This window comes from Rana temporaria, chromosome 11 (assembly GCF_905171775.1).
Source record: "Rana temporaria chromosome 11, aRanTem1.1, whole genome shotgun sequence".
In the NCBI taxonomy this organism is placed as follows: domain Eukaryota; kingdom Metazoa; phylum Chordata; class Amphibia; order Anura; family Ranidae; genus Rana; species Rana temporaria.
This window is the reverse complement of record NC_053499.1, coordinates 144,512,746-144,533,389: the sequence shown is the minus strand read 5'-3', so window position 1 is coordinate 144,533,389 and position 20,644 is coordinate 144,512,746. Positions and strand designations below refer to the sequence as shown.

Genomic DNA, 20,644 nt, shown 5'->3' with positions numbered 1-20,644 from the left:
TATAGTGTTTAATTTTGATGTTTTTAAATTATAATAAACCTGTTTTCAGTTTCTAAATTTGTAAACATTTGTGAATTCGTAAATTCAAAAATCTAAAATAATAACTAACTAATAATAACTTAACTATTACTAACGATTAAATTATAGGTATTATACTTTACTGTAAAAAAAAAAATTATAGGTATTATAGATTGGAATTTCCTTTCAAATTTGGCTGTTATAAAATACGAATTTATCCAAAGTTACGAATTATCCGAAATAACGAAATCTGCATCTGGCAATTGGAACGGAATGAATTAATAATAATAAATAACAATAATAATAATAAAAACTTTTTATTATTATTAGTATTTATTATTAATTTGCTCTGTTGCTAGATGCGGCATTCGTTATTTCGACATTCGTTATTTTGGATAATTCGTAACTTTGGATAAATTTGTAATCAATTTTTGCACCTGTAATTAATTTCTCCTCCAACCTGAACTCTCTCATCCCATGTATTGGCTCATTCATGAGTTGCACTCTCCACTTTTTCACAGCTCTCATCTCTCAATGCATCACTAATAAAAAAAAATGTTTTTTTTAATTACAGTAAATAGTTTATTACAAAATCTGCCTGTAAACAAATAGTAAAACCGTCTGAAAACAATCAATGGAAGTGCAATACAGTTCATAAATTACAGTCGCCTACATGTCCGTCCCGAGGCGTCGGCGCCCACGTGATTCCTGTGATGGCTCACTGTAAGAAACCGAAAAATAAAAATAAAAAAGAGAAAAGGAAAAAAAAAAAGTCTGTACGGACCTGCGTACAAAAATGTTCAAGTTTTAAAACAAACGTAGATAATGGCGTCTTCCTCCGAGCCCAAAGCAACCGGTCAGACACAGAGCATGTCAGGAGGCACAAAGTTGCTCGTGGGCGCAATCGTCCGACCGCCACAGAACTCGTAATGCAACGTTGTCAAGTCTTTTCTTATTAAGGCATAAATTAGAAACAAGTATCTGAGTTCTAATTTGGGTTAGTCTATCGCCTTCTACGTCTCCTGGTCACAGAAGATCAAGTCCAGTATTGGGGGAGGGGGGGGCGCTCAGAGCACGGACAGGTCGTGGCAGGATTTGGACTTCTGTTTGAAAGCCATTTTCTTGTTGTTTTTGGCCACAATCTTCCCGAGGAACCTCTTGGCTTTCTTGCCTATGCTCTCCCGCCTCTTGCTGCTCGCCATTCGCCGGGCGTTGTCCTCCTTGCTGTCCTTGCGCAGTCTGATTTGGCGCACGATGCCCTCGAACAGGTCCTTGACGTTGTGGTGCAGGGAGGCCGAGGTCTCGATGAATTTGCAGTCGAACACGACAGCGCAGGCCCGGCCCTCTACGAGAGGAGGAGGAAAAACGTTACTCAATGTAATCAAATGGATCATTTAAAACATATTGATACCTCAAATATTCTGAATTCCTTATCCTAGACAGTAAATTCCATTCAGTTATATTACCAAAGACAGATTTATTTTGTGTTGGGTGGGTTGGAGCCCTTGTCATGTTTTTATTGCTGGAGAAAGAGAATTATTAGCAATAAAACCCCTGGGGGAGCTTTTTAAAACTAATTTTATATATTTATATAGATTACTTTATTATTTATTAATATTATTATTATTATTATTATTATTATTATTAATAATATATATATATTTTTTTATTTAGGCTTTATGCACACTGGAGGATATTAAAGCGGAGCTCCACTCTAAAGTGGAACTCCCGCTGATCGGAACCCTCCCCCCTCCGGTGTCACATTTGACACCTTTCAGGGGGGAGGGGGTGCAGATACCTGTCTTTAGACAGGTATTTGCACCCACTTCCGGGCCACACAGTCTCGGGCAGACTGCGGGCATGACGTCACCTCCCGTCCCCCGTTGTGTTCTGGGAACACTCGGCTCCCAGTACACAGCGGGAGCCAATCGGCAGGCGTAGCGTGACTCGCGCATGCGCCATAGGGAACCGGGCAGTGAAGCCGGAGCGCTTCACTTCCTGGTTCCCTCACGGAGGATGGCGGGGGTGGGGCAGCAGAGTGACGAGCCATTGCTCGTCCTCTGCTGCGGACGGCGCTGGACTCCAGGACAGGTAAGTGTCCTAATATTAAAAGTCAGCAGCTGCAGTATTTGTAGCTGCTGGCTTTTAATATTTTTTTTTCAGCGGACATCCGCTTTAACTCTGTTCTTGGGGGCATCCGTACTTTTTTTTTTTTTTTCTGCTTCTAAACGCCCCGTGCATCTGCAGAAATCAAAACCCTCTGTCATTGCGTCTAGGAGCAGCAGCATTTTGGCAGAAAAAAACGCTTAATGTGTCTAAATGCGCGTTATTATTCTAGCCAATGAATGAATTAATGCCCAAACGCTTGACTAGCTGAAACGCGCAACATGCGTCAAGTGTTTTTTCTGTCAAAGCGCCGCTGCCTGGAGCAGAGCCGCCTAGGAGTATCGAATGTGCATCAGGCCTTAATTTTTTATTATTATTTTTTATACATTTTAGATTCTTGTATCGCTTATTATTATTATTTTTTGTAATCAATATTGTTAATATTATTATTATTTTTATTAGTCGCCCCCCCCTTGGCAGAATACAACAGTTCAACGGGGGAGATCGCTAAACTAACCTCACATGCATAGGTGTGCGCACAGGGTGGGGCAGGTGTGCCTTTAGGATTATATACAGCAAAGCGGGATAAACATTTTATATATATATATATATATATATATATATATATATATATATATATATATGTGTGTACACACATTTTTTTTAATTAAATGTATTTTTAATAACAGTTTTAAATAGATGTCTTTTATACTAGACGTTTTTATTTCTAATAAAGTGTTTCCTACACAAAATATAGTTTTATATATATTTATGTATCTATATATATATATATATATATATTTATTTATTTATTTATTTTATAGGTTCTATATATAAATTTTAATATAACTTATAACTAGATCTAAAAAAAAATGTTATGTTTTAATTTAGATTCCTGAAACTTTATCTTTTTTTTACTTTTATCATTTTATTGAAGAATGTAAATATAGCATAAGCTAGATCTTCATTATTTTACATATATTCTTGATTTAAGCAATATTTTATTATTTTAGCCGTACTGATATAAGTTCTACATTCGATATTTTAGCCCTTATGAAAGGGGTTCAGAAAGCCCCTAAAATGTGTCGGATGTTCACTTTTTGGCAATTCCTCCTATAAAAGGATAAAATAATGAAATCCCGCTCACCATCCACAGACACTTCCCGCGATCTGACGAGGTCACTTTTATTGCCAACCAGGATAATCGGGATGTCCTCGGACTGGCGAGCTCGTCGCAGTTGGATTCGGAGTTCGGAGGCTTTTTCGAAGCTGGTTTTGTCGGTCACGGAGTACACTATGACATAGGCGTCCCCCATCTTCATACATTGGTTGTGGAGCCAGTGATTGTCATCCTGGAGAAATAAAGACATGAGTTGATCAATTACAGATCACATACCGGATGTATCACATGTACTGCATGTTATTGATTCTAATATCACATATATGTGAATAATTCTATCATAACAGCCTATAAATAAAGATCATTCATTCATCCTTCTTAATAAGTGGAGTTCCACCCATAAATATAACATTACATCAGTAGTTTAAAAAAAATGTCATTACCGGTAGTCCTTTACGAAATATTTTTTTTTTTTAGATGCCTTCAAAGTGTTGTTGCTAGGCAGAATAGTTAATCTTCCCACTTCCTGCACCTAGGTGCTTAAGCTTCCTAACCTACACCGCACAGACTCCTGGGAATGTAGTGGGTGTAACTTTCCAGGAGTCTGTGCACTCCCCAGTCTCAAAGAATCATGTGACTTGGACAGCACAGGTGCTGAAACCTGATCTGACACTGCTTGTGCAGCACTGAGCATGTGCGAGATCTGCAAGGCTGAAATCCAGGAAGTCATACAGTCTGGCTTCATGATGCCCACACTTAAGATGGCCCCAGTCAATTTCTATTTTATAAAGTGTCTAAATGCTGTAACAACCTAACAAAACGGACCTTAGTTTACAGACTAACTTTACTAGAATACATTAAGCTTGTGTATTACAGGGGTATTTATATTTAAAAAGTGAAATTGTGGCCGGAACTCCGCTTTAAAGGTGTAGAAAGGATAACATCCATAAGGCTTTAAAAGTCTCAGGGAGACCAACCATAGAAAAGCTGAACTCCAAATGTATTTATTATTATATCATTTATTGCAATTATTTTATTAAAACCGTTTCAGTACCTGAATTTGATCTGTACAGCAGAGGTCAGACTGGGTAGGAAGAAGCCGCACAAGGAGTCGTACTCAGGGCCGTCTTTAAGGGAGGGCAAAAGGGGAAGCTGCCCTGGGCCCTGTCATTGTTGTGGGGCCCAAAGCAGCTGCCTCATCCTTGCCAACTATCCCAGTTTAAATTCCTTTGAAGTTTTAGTCCTGTGTTGTGTCCTGATATCTCAGTGTGAAGTGCTGCTACGAATACTGCCCAGCTCTGCCCTATTGTTGTGTACAAATAACTGTAATTCATATGTAAATAATGGGAGCATTCATATGTAAATAATGGGAGCATTCATATGTAAATAATGGGAGCATTCATATGTAAATAGCTGAGGGCGGTGGCATTCATATGTATATCATGCCCCCCCTGCAGTGAAGAGATAATGTGCTGTAACCTCTAGCAACCAGTGAGCAGTATTACTGTACAGTAATCTCTAGCAACCAATCAACAAGAAGAAATCATGTGCTGTATCCTCTAGCAACTAATCAGTGAGCCGTAATGTGTGCTGTAACCTTTAGCAACCAGTGAGCAGTATTACTGTACAGTAATCTCTAGCAATCAATCAACAAGAAGAAATCATGTTCTGTATCCTCTAGCAACTAATCAGTGAGCCGTAATGTGTGCTGTAACCTCTAGCAACCAGTCAGTAAGGGGTAATGATATGCTGTAACCTCTGGCAACCAATCGCAATCACTGCCTTATCTGATACAGTAAACTTATTTTAAGTCTAGCTGTATGTCTCAGAGCAGGTGGAGAGCAAAATTGCATGGGGGAGGGGCCCCAAGATTTTTTTTGCCCAGGGTCCAATCAACATTAAAGACGGCCCTGATCGTACTTGAGTGCTTATGTGATTGGAGCAGAAGGCAGAGTGATAGAGGGATGATCTTATCAGTCTGCTGCCTCTCCTGGAAGTGTTAATGAACTACAGCAGAGAAAAAACATATCTCCTCCAGTGTTGTGAGCATAGGTGTGCGTACAGGGTGTGCCGGGTGTGCCTGGGCACACACTGATCACCCTGTGCGGCACAGATTCTCAGTGCTACTGACACCATTCACTGCCCTACTGACACAATCCATGTTTTAATACATTTTAAAATGTTTGTTTACATTTATTGATTAGAGTGTGTATTATATATATATTGGGGCAGATCCACATACCTCTGCGCATCTCTCCGCCGGGCGCAGCGTATCTAAGATACACTACGCCGCCGTTACTTATTTTTTTCTTTTCGAATTCGCGCCGTAAGTTACGGCGGCGTAAAAATGCGCCGGCCGGACGTACGTTCGTGGATCGCCGTAACTAGCTAATTTACATACTCGACGCGGAATTCGACGGAAACGCCACCTAGCGGCCGGCGGAAAAATGCACCTAAGATCCGACGGCGTACTGTCGGATCGATCCCAGATGCCGTCGTATCTTGTTTTGTAGATACAAAACAAAGATACGACGCGGGAACTTTAAAATTACTTGGCGTATCAACAGATACGCCGGCGCAATTCTTTTGTGGATCTGCCCCAATGTATTCATCAAAAATGCATTCGCTATACTATGTAACTGTAATGGTGTGAATTCTGTTATACTTTTATTTATTTGTTTTTATTTGTCTTTATTTGTTATTTTATGTTCTGATAACTAAATAAAAAATGTAATGTTAAAAAAATAAAAAAATAAAATAAACATTAGCTATACAGAATAAATCTCACTTCAGCCTCATAAACTAAAGACTGCAGAAAACTATAGAATCCATAAAATCCATAAAATAAATAAATAAATATTAATAATTTTTCAATTGGTAACAAATGAAATAAAGTGAATAATGATAATAAAGTACCTGCTCCCAAATATCGAAGACCAGTAGGCTGGCTTCCTCCCCATCCACCATTATCGATCTGTCATATGTGTTTCCTAAAAAAAATATATATATATAACATTTTTAACAAAATGTATTTAATTTTATCAGAGAAGAATTGTGACAATGTTACAAAGTTGGTTTTGCCGATTAATACGGACATAAGGGGTGCGCCGGGCGGTCAGCTAGGGAGATGTGTTCTTATGAAGGGACCTTCTTCTATTTTCACTAGTGTTGAGCAGAATACGCCATATTCGATTTCGCGATATATCACGAATATATAGCCGAATATTCGAGAAATATTCGCTAAATTCGAATATTCGTGATATTTTATCGAAATGAAATGTTTGCGAAATTTCGCTATTGCGAATGCGAAAATAATTGCGAAATTTCGACAACTGCGGTAGGAGCACTCTGATTGGCTCAGAATATTCGTGATATTTTATCGAAATTTCGCAAAATGCGAATGCGATATTTATTGCGGAATTTCGACAACTGCGGTAGGAGCCCTCTGATTGGCTCAGAATAGTCGTGATATTTTATCGAAGTTTCGCAAAATGCGAATGCGATATTTATTGCGGAATTTCGACAACTGCGGTAGGAGCCCTCTGATTGGCTCAGAATATTCGTGATATTTTATGGAAATTTCGCAAAATGCGAATGCGATATTTATTGCGGAATTTCGACAACTGCGGTAGGAGCACTCTGATTGGCTCTGATGCAAAAGAAGGGCGGAGAAAATAATCGCGCGATATTCCGATTGACGAATAATCGCATTGCGATTTTTCGGCAAGATAAAATGATCGCTTCAGCTACTCGGCCCAAGGTCTCTAATCATACCAGCAATGCTTTTAGACGTTGATGGAGATCTCTAGGATGTGATCTGTTCTAAAAATAAAATTGAAAAAATTTGAATATTCGGAATAGCGAATATTCACCGCGAAATTCGAAATATATCGCGAATACTCGAATATGCCATATTCGAGCCGAATATTCGCAATACGAATATTCGTGAGCAACACTAATTTTCACATCTTATGCTATGGGCACCACAGACAGTTCATCTTTCAGGCACCTACCTGTTTACATTACATATGGGGAATAAACGAGGGAGCTCAGTTATCAGAGATGAGTCAGAGCTCAATATAGACCGGAATCAGGTCAGACAGCAGATGAGTGACCTGATTCCAGTCTATATTGAGCTCTGACTCATCTCTGATAATAACTGAGCTCCCACGTTTATTCCCCATATGTAATGTAAACAGGTAAAGGTGCCTGAAAGATGAACTGTCTGTGGTGCCCATAGCATTAGATGTGTTAGTCATGGAGAAGGTGGCCATATCTTCAGATATGACAGCCGTGTCACTCATTTTATACCCGGCTGGAGCTATTTACCTTTATACTATTATCTGTGTTTCTAAATGATTTCAGTCTAAGATCACCTGGGACAGGTTCACCTTAAAAGGCACTTTTCAGGACAGGCACTATGGGGATGATTTACTAAAAATGGAGGATGCAAAATCTGGTGCAGCTGTGCATGGTGGCCAGGCCCATCGCTACAAGGCAGGCAAACCAAGCAATTGCTTGGGGCCCCAAGCTGGCCTGGGGCCCCAAGCAGGGCCCTTGCCGCGCTTCCTATATGCTGCAGCCGCCTAAGCGCTCTATAGAGAGCCTGCAGCACTGTTGCCTCAAGCCGTCACTTCCCCTTCTCTGTAGCGTGGCTGAGCTCCTCTTCCTTCCTCCTGTCAGTCTGGACTCCGGCCGGGTACCGCGCAGTACAGGAGATTCCGTTTCCTGTTCCCGGCCGGACTGACAGGAGGTGCACACTGAGTGCTCACTTCCTTTCAGTCCGGCCGGGAACAGGAAACTGAATCTCCTGTCGCACGGTACGGACCCTGGTAGGAAGGGGGGGGCCCGGGGGGAGTAAAAAGAACATGGGGGGGTTTGTGTGCGTGCGTGCGGGGAGGGGTTTGGGGGCATCCATGTCCATTTTGCTTGGGGCCACCAAATTACTTCAAACGGCCCTGATGGTGGCCAATCAGCTTCTAACTTCCTGGAAGCTGATTGGTTTCTCTGCAGAGCTGAGCCAGATTATGCACTCTCCAGTTTACGTAAATCAACGCCAGTCTGTCACAGCTATTATACAAAAGCCATTTCATGATAAACCTAATTCCCAGTAGGATAACACAAAAAATCCGACATGTTTCGAGGGCCAAGCAAACTTCTTCAGGACAGGTGTAGCAAGTGGTTGGAGACTCCTAAGATGGACAATCACCAAGTCATAATATCATTATATTATTTTACATAATTATGATGTCTTCCTAGTGATTTTTCACCTGAGGCCCCGTACACACGTCCGAGGAACTCGACGGGCAAAACACATCGTTTTGCTCGTCGAGTTCCTTGTGAAGCCGCCGAGGATCTCGGCGAGCCAAGTTTCCCCATTGACTAACGAGGAAATAGAGAACATGTTCTCTATTTGGCTCGACGAGTTCCTCGTCGGCTTCCTCGGCCAAAAGTGTACACACGACCAGGTTTCTCGGCAGAATACGGCTCCGATCGAGTTTCTGGCTGAATTCTGCCGAAAAACTCGGTCGTGTGTACGGGCCTTGAGGAATACCTGAACTCAGAAGGCCTTCATTGTGCACCCGAAACGTGTTTTATGTTATTCTGACGAGAACAAATTTTTTAATGAAAGGTGTTAAATGGATGTTTGGCTTTCCCCTTATGCCCCGTACACATGACTGGGTTTTCCGACTGGAAAACTGCAAGGAGAGCTTTTGGCCCGGGAATCCCGGTCGCGTGTATGCTCCCTAGCAGTTTTTCCGATGGGAAAACTGCCATACCCGCCGGCCAAAAAAAGAGAACCAGCTTTCTTTTTTCCCCGCCGGGATTCCCGACTGACTTTTTCTGGCCGTGTGTAGCAGAAAACAGCCATTTTGGCCATTTTCCTTTGGGGAAAAACTCTGATGGAGCATAAACACGGTCGGGAAAAGTTCTCATCTGATTTTTGCCGACCGGAAAACCGATCGTCTGTATGGGGGGAAAAGTTCTCCTCTGGATTTCCGACTGGCCTTTTCCCGTCGGGAATCCCAGACATGTGTACTAGGCGTTAGACTTATGATCTAAAGAAAACCTGCTTTAAATGGCTGCCCCCCTTACTTTTTTACTATTACTACTTTTATTTTTTAGTGGGAGTGTTTTTTGTATATTTGGGGTAATTTCGTTTATGTGGCATTCTAGTCTTTCTATTTGTGCTTTTCCCTTATGTGATTATTCGTGCACTGTTTGGTTGAAAAGAGTTTCTGTAACCCTCAGGAGAAAATTAAAGCCCACTGACCATTAAAGGCCATTTCACCCCAGAAATGGACCAAAAACCCCCCTGATGTCACCTTCCACTCCAACGCAATTTATCAAAATTAAGAAATGAATCTGAAATCTCTTGACATTTTTGGGAAATGAGAACTCTCAAGCCTCGTACACACGACCGAGAACCTCGACGGGCGAAACACATAGTTTTGCTCGTCGAGTTCCTTGTTAGGCTGTCGAGGATCTCGGCGAGCCAAATTTCTCCACTCCCGTCAAGGAAATAGAGAACATGTTCTTATTTTGGCTCGACGAGATCCTCGACAGTTTCCTCATCGAAAAGTGTACACACGACCGGTTTCCTCGGCAAAAAAAAAAAACCCCAGCAAGTTTCTTGCTGGTTTTTGCCGAGAAACTCGGTCGTGTGTACGAGGCCTCAGTTTTGCTGATCTCTAGTCACCTTTAAGCATGCAGTTCTGCGTAGTGTGACCTCACCTGCTTCTTCTACATCCTGAAGATCCTCCACACCCCCGAAGATCCTGGCCAGGCTGGACTTGCCCACTCCATGCTCTCCGAGCATGATGACCTTGAAGAGGTGGTCTTCGGAGTCACTTCCCGAGGATATGACAGAGTCGGAGGCCCAGCTCTCACGTTGCTCGTCGGCCGGGTTGTAGGAGGGGTAGCGGACTAGTTTGGAGAGCTCCCCGGCAGGAGATTTTCCTCGGAGCTCCTTGTCGTCAGCTGGCATGCTCCTCCGGTGGAGCTGCTGGTGCATGGCGAGTGGCATGCTGCCCCGTCTCTTCTCCAGGCTTTTGATCCGGTCGCTGCGGTTCAGGGTCATTGCTGAAAGAGGAACATAACTGACGTTAATTCCTGGAGACCCACAAATAGGGAAAAGGATTTGAAATTTGGAAGAGTGAACATTGCATCACAAGACATTGCAACAATTTTAACATCATCTGCCAGAGACATAACTAGAGGTGCTGAGGAAAGCTCCATACCATATAATATGAAATTTACTTTTAATGAGAATCTTGTATCACAGAAAGCCAACATGTTTCAGGAGTTCAAATGGTCCCCCTTTATCAGGGCTACAAATAATTGAAGATAATTGAAGCCCTGATTGAGGGAGACCTATTAAAACTCCCGAAACTGATACAAAATTTCATAATAAATTTATAGCCAAATTCAGAGAGGTTTACGCCGGCGTATCAGTAGATACGCCGTCGTAACTCTGAATCTGCGCCGTCGTAAATTTAAGCGTATTCTGGAAACCAGATACGCTTAAATTAGGCTAAGATACGAGCGGCGTAAGTCTCCTACGCCGTCGTATCTTAGGGTGCATATTTAGGCTGGCCGATAGGTGGCGCTTCCGTTGCTTTCCGCGTCGAATATGCAAATGAGCAAGATACGCCGATTCACGAACGTACGTACGCCCGTCGCAATTAGTTACGCCATTTACGCAAGATATACGCCGGCGTAAAGATAAAGCTGCTCTCTAGGTGGTGCAGCCCATGCAAAGTATGGAAGTATCTTTTTACGTCGTTTGCGTAAGTCGTTGGCGAATAGGGCTGTGCGTAAGTTACGTTCACGTCGTAGGCAGTGTTCGACGTATCTTAGGCATTCTATCCGACGCATGCGCACTGGGATACGTCCACGGACGGCGCATGCGCCGTGCGATCAAAACGTCAATTACGTGCCTTATTAACATAAAACACGCCCACCTCTTCCCAATTTGAATTAGGCGCGCTTACGCCTGGGACATTTACGCTACGCCGCTGTAACTTAGGATGCAAGTGCTTTGTGAATACAGCACTTGCCTCTCTAACTTGCGGCGGCGTAGCGTAAATGACCTGCGCTACGCCGATACAAAGAAGCGCCGCTCTACCTGAATCCGGCTATTAGTGTGGATGTGACGAACCCTCGTCCTCAAACCGAACTATGTCCGCCGTCAGTGCTTCCTCTGTCCAGAACTAGCACTATACAAGACTCTTTAGCCCACCCAGTCACCAGCCGCAACACAGTATAGAGTGGCACATAAGAGGGGTCGGAGAAGCTGGACACAGAGTTTCCAGAGTTCTCTAAGCTGAGTTCCTCAAACCCCCCCCCCCCCACCCAAAGTGACTCCTGTCACAGTGGACTAGCCGTAATCAGAGAAAAACAAACCTTTGGCCATCACTCCTGGGAAAGCCTCCTAATGCCGCGCACACACGGTCGGAATTTCCGATGGAAAAAGTCTGATGGGAGCTTTTCGGCAGATATTCCGACCGTGTGTAAGGACTTTTTCTGTCGTACTTAGATATCGATATCTTGTTTTATATTCCGGTGCCGGCACTTGGTGGGGTTGGAGATTTCGGCATGCTGAGCCGAGAGGAATGGCTTTCTGCTGACAAAAGCCATGTGTCGGGTCTGTTCTCATCACGAAGCCTCATTGCTGCCTGAGCCGTCTCCGAGGCACCGTCATTGTCCTCTCGTGGATCGAATTCACCTTCATGAATGAATCATTGGGATCCGAGCCCAGTCCTTTAAATTATTCTCCTGTGAAATACAAACCATGCGGCACAGACACCACAATGACGATGAGGAGATGGCCTCATAGAATGTCTCAGCAGCTTTTTCTTCCCCTCATCTTCATAACTTAATAAATACATTTGCCCAGATTCAGGTAGAATTTGCCCCTTTTTTACGGAGGCACAGGGCAGCGTTTTTGCCCTGCGCCCCTGCAAATTGACTGCGCTGCGCGCGATTCACGGAGCAGGGGCTCCGTAAATTGCGTGTGCGCTCTTTAAAATTGCCCTGCGTAAGGGCGCCTAATGTAAATGATCCTGTAGGGGGCGGGAATCATTTAAATTAGGCGCGCTCCCACGCCGAGCGTAGAGCGCATGCTCCGTCGCAAGGACGTCATTTGCTTCCAAGTGAACGTGAATGGCGTCCAGCGCCATTCACGAATCACGTACGCAAACGACGTGAAATTCAAATTTCACGACGCGGGAACGGCGGGTATACTTTAGCATTGGCTGCCCCTACTATTAGAAGGGGCAGCCTTACGCTAAAGACGCCGTACGGAAACGCCGTAACTTGCGTACGCAGGGCCCGCGCAACATTGTGAATCGGTGTTAGTATGCAATTTGCATACTATACACTGAGCACAATGGGAGCGCCCCCTAGCGGTCATCGCTAGAATGCAGCCTAAGATATGCGTGGCATAAGATCCTTATGCCACGCAGATTTTAGGCTGCAGTCGGCGTTACGATGTTCCTGAATCAGGAGCATTCGCTACGCCGGAGCAAGTCAGCAATTGCGCTGCGTAACTATGGTTACACAGGCGCAATTGCTCTCTGAATCTGGGCCATTATTTCATGGAACTTTTCTTGCTATGTCTGCCCCCCGCCTCCCCTTCCATTATGTCCACCTTCACCTTACAGCCTCTGTGGCATTTAAAGGGCCACAAGCCATAGACATTAAGCAGTCAGTGTTGAACTACAAGTCTCAGCCATCAGGCATAGAAACATTCACCAATAGAAAGAGCAACAGACCAACGATAAAAGAACACAATTCATTGCTTTGGTTTACAGCGATCAGACACATGGAGCGCTCCACCACCTCTTCCATTGCTGGGGAACTACAAGTCTAAGCAAGCCCTGTGCTGGGAATTCCATCTCCTGGATGGTGGTCCGCCACCTCTTCCATTGCTGGGGAACTACAAGTCTAAGTAAGCCCTGTGCTGGGAATTCCATCTCCTGGATGACGATCCGCCACCTCTTCCATTGCTGGGGAACTACAAGTCTAAGCAAGCCCTGTGCTGGGAATTCCATCTCCTGGATGGTGGTCAGCCACCTCTTCCATTGCTGGGGAACTACAAGTCTAAGCAAGCCCTGTGCTGGGAATTCCATCTCCTGGATGGTGGTCCGCCACCTCTTCCATTGCTGGGGAACTACAAGTCTAAGCAAGCCCTGTGCTGGGAATTCCATCTCCTGGATGGTGGTCCGCCACCTCTTCCATTGCTGGGGAACTACAAGTCTAAGCAAGCCCTGTGCTGGGAATTCCATCTCCTGGATGGTGGTCCGCCACCTCTTCCATTGCTGGGGAACTACAAGTCTAAGCAAGCCCTGTGCTGGGAATTCCATCTCCTGGATGGTGGTCCGCCACCTCTTCTATTGCTGGGGAACTACAAGTCTAAGCAAGCCCTGTGCTGGGAATTCCATCTCCTGGATGGTGGTCCGCCACCTCTTCTATTGCTGGGGAACTACAAGTCTAAGCAAGCCCTGTGCTGGGAATTCCATCTCCTGGATGGTGGTCCGCCACCTCTTCTATTGCTGGGGAACTACAAGTCTAAGCAAGCCCTGTGCTGGGAATTCCATCTCCTGGATGGTGGTCCGCCACCTCTTCCATTGCTGGGGAACTACAAGTCTAAGCAAGCCCTGTGCTGGGAATTCCATCTCCTGGATGGTGGTCCACCACCTCTTCCATTGCTGGGGAACTACAAGTCTAAGCAAGCCCTGTGCTGGGAATTCCATCTCCTGGATGGTGGTCCGCCACCTCTTCCATTGCTGGGGAACTACAAGTCTAAGCAAGCCCTGTGCTGGGAATTCCATCTCCTGGATGGTGGTCCGCCACCTCTTCCATTGCTGGGGAACTACAAGTCTAAGCAAGCCCTGTGCTGGGAATTCCATCTCCTGGATGGCGGTCAGCCACCTCTTCCATTGCTGGGGAACTACAAGTCTAAGCAAGCCCTGTGCTGGGAATTCCATCTCCTGGATGGCGGTCAGCCACCTCTTCCATTGCTGGGGAACTACAAGTCTAAGCAAGCCCTGTGCTGGGAATTCCATCTCCTGGATGGTGGTCCGCCACCTCTTCCATTGCTGGGGAACTACAAGTCTAAGCAAGCCCTGTGCTGGGAATTCCATCTCCTGGATGGTGGTCCGCCACCTCTTCCATTGCTGGGGAACTACAAGTCTAAGCAAGCCCTGTGCTGGGAATTCCATCTCCTGCATGGTGGTCCGCCACCTCTTCCATTGCTGGGGAACTACAAGTCTAAGCAAGCCTTGTGCTGGGAATTCCATCTCCTGGATGGTGGTCCACCACCTCTTTCATTGCTGGGGAACTACAAGTCTAAGCAAGCCCTGTGCTGGGAATTCCATCTCCTGGGTGGTGGTCCGCCACCTCTTCCATTGCTGGGGAACTACAAGTCTAAGCAAGCCCTGTGCTGGGAATTCCATCTCCTGGATGGTGGTCCGCCACCTCTTCCATTGCTGGGGAACTACAAGTCTAAGCAAGCCCTGTGCTGGGAATTCCGTCTCCTGGATGGCGGTCCACCACCTCTTCCATTGCTGGGGAACTACAAGTCTAAGCAAGCCCTGTGCTGGGAATTCCATCTCCTGGATGGCGGTCCACCACCTCTTCCATTGCTGGGGAACTACAAGTCTAAGCAAGCCCTGTGCTGGGAATTCCATCTCTCGGATGGCGGTTGGCTTTCCACAACTCAGATTGGGAAATCGTGTAACCCTTTCCATGCTGCTCCATCAGTTCAAAACATATTTTTAATACCTTCCTTTACTTTTTCTACATAAGTATCGCACAAGAAGTCTATGAAAGTCGGACAACTGACCTCATATAAAATATTTCTGTACAGTAGACACATGGAGGGTGTATTCGGGAGGGGGGGGGCGGTTTTGTAGGAGACCCCCTTCCATAGATGATGAGTTTATAGTGAAATAAAAAATGATTATTAAGCATTTCATTTCATTCAATGCCTTAAAATGCCAACACTGGACTTTGTGGAATCATGTGATGGCGTTGAATTGGCAGGCTGCCCATACACTGACGTATTCCCCCGTGTCCTGGGGTTCCTATAGATCAGTGCAAGGCATGGTGGATATACAATCATTTATTGCAGTCTAATGATTCAACTAATTGCATTGCAACCCGGATTATATGTGCAATGTGTCACCATCACACTCATCAATACAGATGATACATTGTGGCAATAATATACCGTAATGAATGAATGGCACATACATGAAATGATAGATTGTGTCAGTGCAATCACAACCATGTGCAGACAATACTTGATACATTGTATGAATATAATGACATGAGCACATTGTACATTCATAGAATGGTATATTATATCACTGTCAGGCAATACGGATACTCTACATACATTGAAGGATACATTGTATTGTAGCGCCATCAAACGATACTTTATGGACTTTAGATGATACATTGTATGAATGCATTGTAATAAAGGATTGTACATACACTGAATACTATACTGAATGATCAGACGATACATTGTATGAATATACCGGAATACACACATTGTATGACCGGCAGATGATACATTGTATGAATATACGGAATACATACATTGTATGACATCAGACGTTACATTGTATGACTATACCGGAATACATACATTGTATGACCATCAGAACATTGTATGATTATACTGGAATACATACATTGTATGACCGTGAGACGATACATTGTATGACTATACCGGAATACATACATTGTATGACATCAGACGTTACATTGTATGAATATACCGGAATACATACATTGTATGACCGTCAGACGTTACATTGTACGAATATACCGGAATACATACATTGTATGACATCAGACGTTACATTGTATGACTCTACCAGAATACATACATTGTATGACATCAGACGTTACATTGTATGACTATACCGGAATACATACATTGTATGACATCAGACGTTACATTGTATGACTATACCGGAATACATACATTGTATGACATCAGACGTTACATTGTATGAATATACGGAATACATACATTGTATGACTATACCGGAATACATACATTGTATGACATCAGACGTTACATTGTATGACTATACCGGAATACATACATTGTATGACTATACCGGAATACATACATTGTATGACATCAGACGTTACATTGTATGACTATACCGGAATACATACATTGTATGACATCAGACGTTACATTGTATGAATATACGGAATACATACATTGTATGACTATACCGGAATACATACATTGTATGACTATACCGGAATACATACATTGTATGACTATACCGGAATACATACATTGTATGACTATACCGGAATACATACATTGTATGACATCAGACGTTACATTGTATGACTATACCGGAATACATACATTGTATGACATCAGACGTTACATTGTATGAATATACCGGAATACATACATTGTATGACATCAGACGTTACATTGTATGAATATACGGAATACATACATTGAACGACAATCTCTTAAAGTGCTCCACAAAGTAATAAAAGACAAGCACGCTATACATTGGTAATCTATGGGGACCCCCATACATGATCCGGCCCCCCCGGGGTCCTCAGGTTCCGCATGCAATGTCCAGCTGAATACATTCTTGTACAGCGCTGCGGTCTATGTTGGCGACATAGTTAAAGGTCTCTCCTGCAAAACTAATTAGGAGCCGTGCAGAATGAGAACCGCTGCCAAGTTTGGAGGGATGATGGGAGGAAGGGGCACCATGGAGCACAGAACGCCCACTTACTTGTGGCTGGCAGAGTGTCGGGTATAATCCCAGGGAGAAGTCCTATGCAGTAATGTCCCTGTGATAGGCTGAGTGCGGATCCTGCTGCAGGCTGGAGTCTTATGTATGCCTGGAGGGGCTGACGTCACAGGGAGCCCAGCATATGGGAGCCCAGGATCCTCCCCCACTTCCATATCAGTCCAGGTGTGATGTCACACAGCCCTCTGCTTACTCAGACACCCCCATCTGGTGCCATAGGACTGAGCTCTGCCATCCACATGTGCCACCCTTCCAGAATATTCTGAATGGACAGGAATGGCTGTGCCCAGACAACACTGCACCACTTAACCCCTTCAGGGGTGTCACTGGGTGTGCTGAGCTTTTATCTGTAAACCTACAATGGCAGCATCCTCTCTGTTTGTCCTAATATTGCTAAGAAAAAAAAGTGATGGGGAATCCAAAATTGTTGTCACCAGACCAGGAAGTGAGGGGAAATGTTCCAGTGGGGACACCTACCTATAAGTGTATTTTCCACACTTTGTAGAGATATCCTCATTTCCTGTTGTGCCTCCAGGACAGGAAGTCAAGGGAAATCTCTCCCAGTGTGAAACAGACAGTGCAAACGAAACAGTCGGCTGGATTCAGATACAATGGTGTATCTATCCGCCCGGCGTAACGTATCTCAGATACGTTACGCCGCCGTAAATTTGGGCGCAAGTTCTGTATTCAGAAACAACTTGCGCCCTTAGTTACGGCGGCGTAACGTATGTGTGGCGGCGTAAGCCCGCCTAATTTAAATGGGGATGTTGTGGGCGCGTTTTATTTAAATTTGACTTGACCCCGCGTATTTGACGGTTAATGTGTATTACTTCAGCGCAAAGGTTTTGATGTTTAGGATTGGATGCCCTTTAAATGAAGAACCCGGGGAACTTTTTTCTACAGCCATGGACTAATCTATAAAGACCTTATAGTGAGCCACAGGGACATTGCAGGGACATTTCCCGGGACATTGCAGGGACATTCCTCAGCCTGTCCCTGGAAATCCAGGAGAGTATATAGAGGACCGGCTGTGACGCTGACTCTGGAGAAGGGTGGAGGGGACACCTGGCCCGGTTACAGGCGGTGACGTGTGATCAGATCTGGTTACATCTGTGCCCAAAGTAGCATCTGGAAGTCATGGAAATAGCCGGTGAGCAGGCTTCCCCTCCTGTCTGGGGGGTTCATTTGGCATCCCCGGTGATTTCACCACCGACAGGTGCGGCTATATATATGACACATCTGCCCCCCCGCCCCACCCACCCCTGTCCTGGGCTGATCTCCGTCTCCACAACAAACTGAAACAAAGTCCTAATCACATGCCGGATACAAGTCCCTGACTCAGAGAGCATCTGATGTATCCAACTATGGCTCCAACACTGGCCGTGGGGCTGTACACCAATGCTGGGCAACCTGCTGGCTTTTTTGGGGGGCCGCTTGCAGCCCAAAGAGGGCCAATCAGATCACGGAGTTGACTGTGCGAAATTTGCTTGAAAAAAAAAATTATTTTATTTTTAAAGTTTATTTATTAATATTATTTTCTTTTATTGTAAGAATGTGGGAGTATTTTAGTGTTTAATTAGTACAGACTGTATACAGACGGGGGAGCAACCTAAAAAAAAAAATTAAGAAATCTGCAGTAACTTAAATTTTTACATTCTTGTTGGGTCCAATGCAGGCCCGGACTGGCCATATGCCCAGTGGGCCGCGGCGGCCCGTGGGCCGCAGGTCACGTCTCTGTAATGTAGGGGGGGTCTGTATGGGCTGTATTGTAGAGGGGGCTGTAATGTAGGGGAGTCTGTATTGTAGAGGGGGTCTGTAATGTTGGGGGGTCTGTAATATAGGGGGGTCTGTACTATAGGGAGGGGGTCTGTACTGTAGGGAGATCTGTGTAACATGCAGGGGGTCCAGAACTGTTAGGGGGGTGTCTGTGTAACAAACAGTGGGGGGGCTGTTTAATGTAAAGGGGTCCAGAGGTGCGGTGCTATGTAATGTAAAGGGGTCCAGAGGTGCAGTGCTATGTAATGTGAAGGGGTCCAGAGTGCTGTGTAATGTAAAGGGGTCCAGAGGTGCGGTGCTGTGCAATGTAAAAGGGTCCATAGGTGCGGTGCTATGTAATGTGAAGGGGTCCAGAGTGCTGTGTAAGGTAAAGGGGTCCAGAGGTGCAGGGTGCTGTGTAATGTAAAGGGGTCCAGAGGTGCAGGGTGCTGTGTAATGTAAAGGGGCCCAGAGGTGCAGGGTGCTGTGTAATGTAAAGGGGCCCAGAGGTGCAGGGTGCTGTGTAATGTAAAAGGGTCCAGAGGTGCGGTGCTATGTAATGTAAAAGGGTCCAGAGGTGCGGTGCTGTGCAATGTAAAAGGGTCCAGAGGTGCGGTGCTGTGCAATGTAAAAGGGTCCAGAGGTGCGGTGCTATGTAATGTGAAGGGGTCCAGAGTGCTGTGTAAGGTAAAGGGGTCCAGAGGTGCAGGGTGCTGTGTAATGTAAAGGGGTCCAGAGGTGCAGGGTGCTGTGTAATGTAAAGGGGCCCAGAGGTGCAGGGTGCTGTGTAATGTAAAGGGGCCCAGAGGTGCAGGGTGCTGTGTAATGTAAAGGGGCCCAGAGGTGCAGGGTGCTGTGTAATGTAAAAGGGTCCAGAGGTGCGGTGCTATGTAATGTAAAAGGGTCCAGAGGTGCGGTGCTGTGCAATGTAAAAGGGTCCAGAGGTGCGGTGCTGTGCAATGTAAAAGGGTCCAGAGGTGCAGGGTGCTGTGCAATGTAAAAGGGGTCCAGAGGTGCGGTGCTATGTAATGTGAAGGGGCCCAGAGTGCTGTGTAAGGTAAAGGGGTCCAGAGGTGCAGGGTGCTGTGTAATGTAAAGGGGCCCAGAGGTGCAGGGTGCTGTGTAATGTAAAGGGGCCCAGAGGTGCAGGGTGCAGTGTACTGTAAAGGGGTCCAGAGGTACAAGGTGCTGGAACCCCACATCCCATCATTAACCGCCGCCACAAAGCGCCCCTTTGTCCCTCCTACCTGGGCAGATCGATAGCCATTGGCTCCTGCTCCTGTTATTTAAATCCAGGGACAAGGGAGCGGGGGCTGAGACCCGCTGTCTGTGTCAATGGAAGAGGAGCCAGGAGCGTCGGCGGGGGGGGGGGGGGGGGGGGGGGATCAGGGCTGCTCTGTATAATTCTATTGCACAGAAAAGGTAAGTATAGACATGTTTGTTATTAAAAAATGTAAAAAAAGAATAACTTCACAACCACTTTAAGGATGTATATATTGTTTTTCTGAAATATGATCCTGTTGGTGTATATTGTGACATCTTCAATAAATCCCCTATCATGGAGGCTTCTATAGCTGATGACAGGCGCACTTTACTCTCACCCACCCATCTTTGTGAATGGAGTCTTTACGTCCCTCCTATTCTAGATTGAGGCCCCTCCTATTATAGATAGAGGCCCCTCCTATTATAGATTGAGGCCCCTCCTATTATAGATCGAGGCCCCTTCTATTATAGATCGAGGCCCCTTCTATTATAGATTGAGGCCCCTCCTATTATAGATTGAGGCCCCTCCTATTATAGATTGAGGCCCCTCCTATTATAGATTGAGGCCCCT

At 45.0% G+C, this 20,644-nt stretch overlaps 1 protein-coding gene across 1 annotated transcript; it reads right to left on the bottom strand.

Annotated features, from left to right (window-relative positions):
- Nucleotides 1-576: 576 nt before the first annotated feature.
- RRAD (RRAD, Ras related glycolysis inhibitor and calcium channel regulator) lies at nt 577-17,116 on the bottom strand. Its single transcript, XM_040329363.1, has 5 exons — nt 17,038-17,116; nt 9,980-10,327; nt 6,161-6,234; nt 3,272-3,476; nt 577-1,363 (listed from the first exon to the last, which is right to left on the bottom strand). Exons 2-5 carry the CDS (start codon nt 10,323-10,325, stop codon nt 1,086-1,088), a joined length of 903 nt encoding a protein of 300 aa, XP_040185297.1. The 5' UTR covers nt 10,326-10,327; nt 17,038-17,116; the 3' UTR covers nt 577-1,085.
- Nucleotides 17,117-20,644: the final 3,528 nt, after the last annotated feature.

Excerpts from the sequence above, each read along its gene's own strand:
- RRAD (XM_040329363.1), bottom strand. The coding sequence starts at position 10,325 with ATGACCCTGAACCGCAGCGACCGGATCAAAAGCCTGGAGAAGAGACGG. Across the intron at positions 6,235-9,979 it reads TCAGGATGTAGAAGAAGCAG|GAAACACATATGACAGATCG; the intron begins GTGAGGTCACAC and ends TATTTTTTTTAG. Across the intron at positions 1,364-3,271 it reads GCGGGAAGTGTCTGTGGATG|AGGGCCGGGCCTGCGCTGTC; the intron begins GTGAGCGGGATT and ends CTCCTCTCGTAG.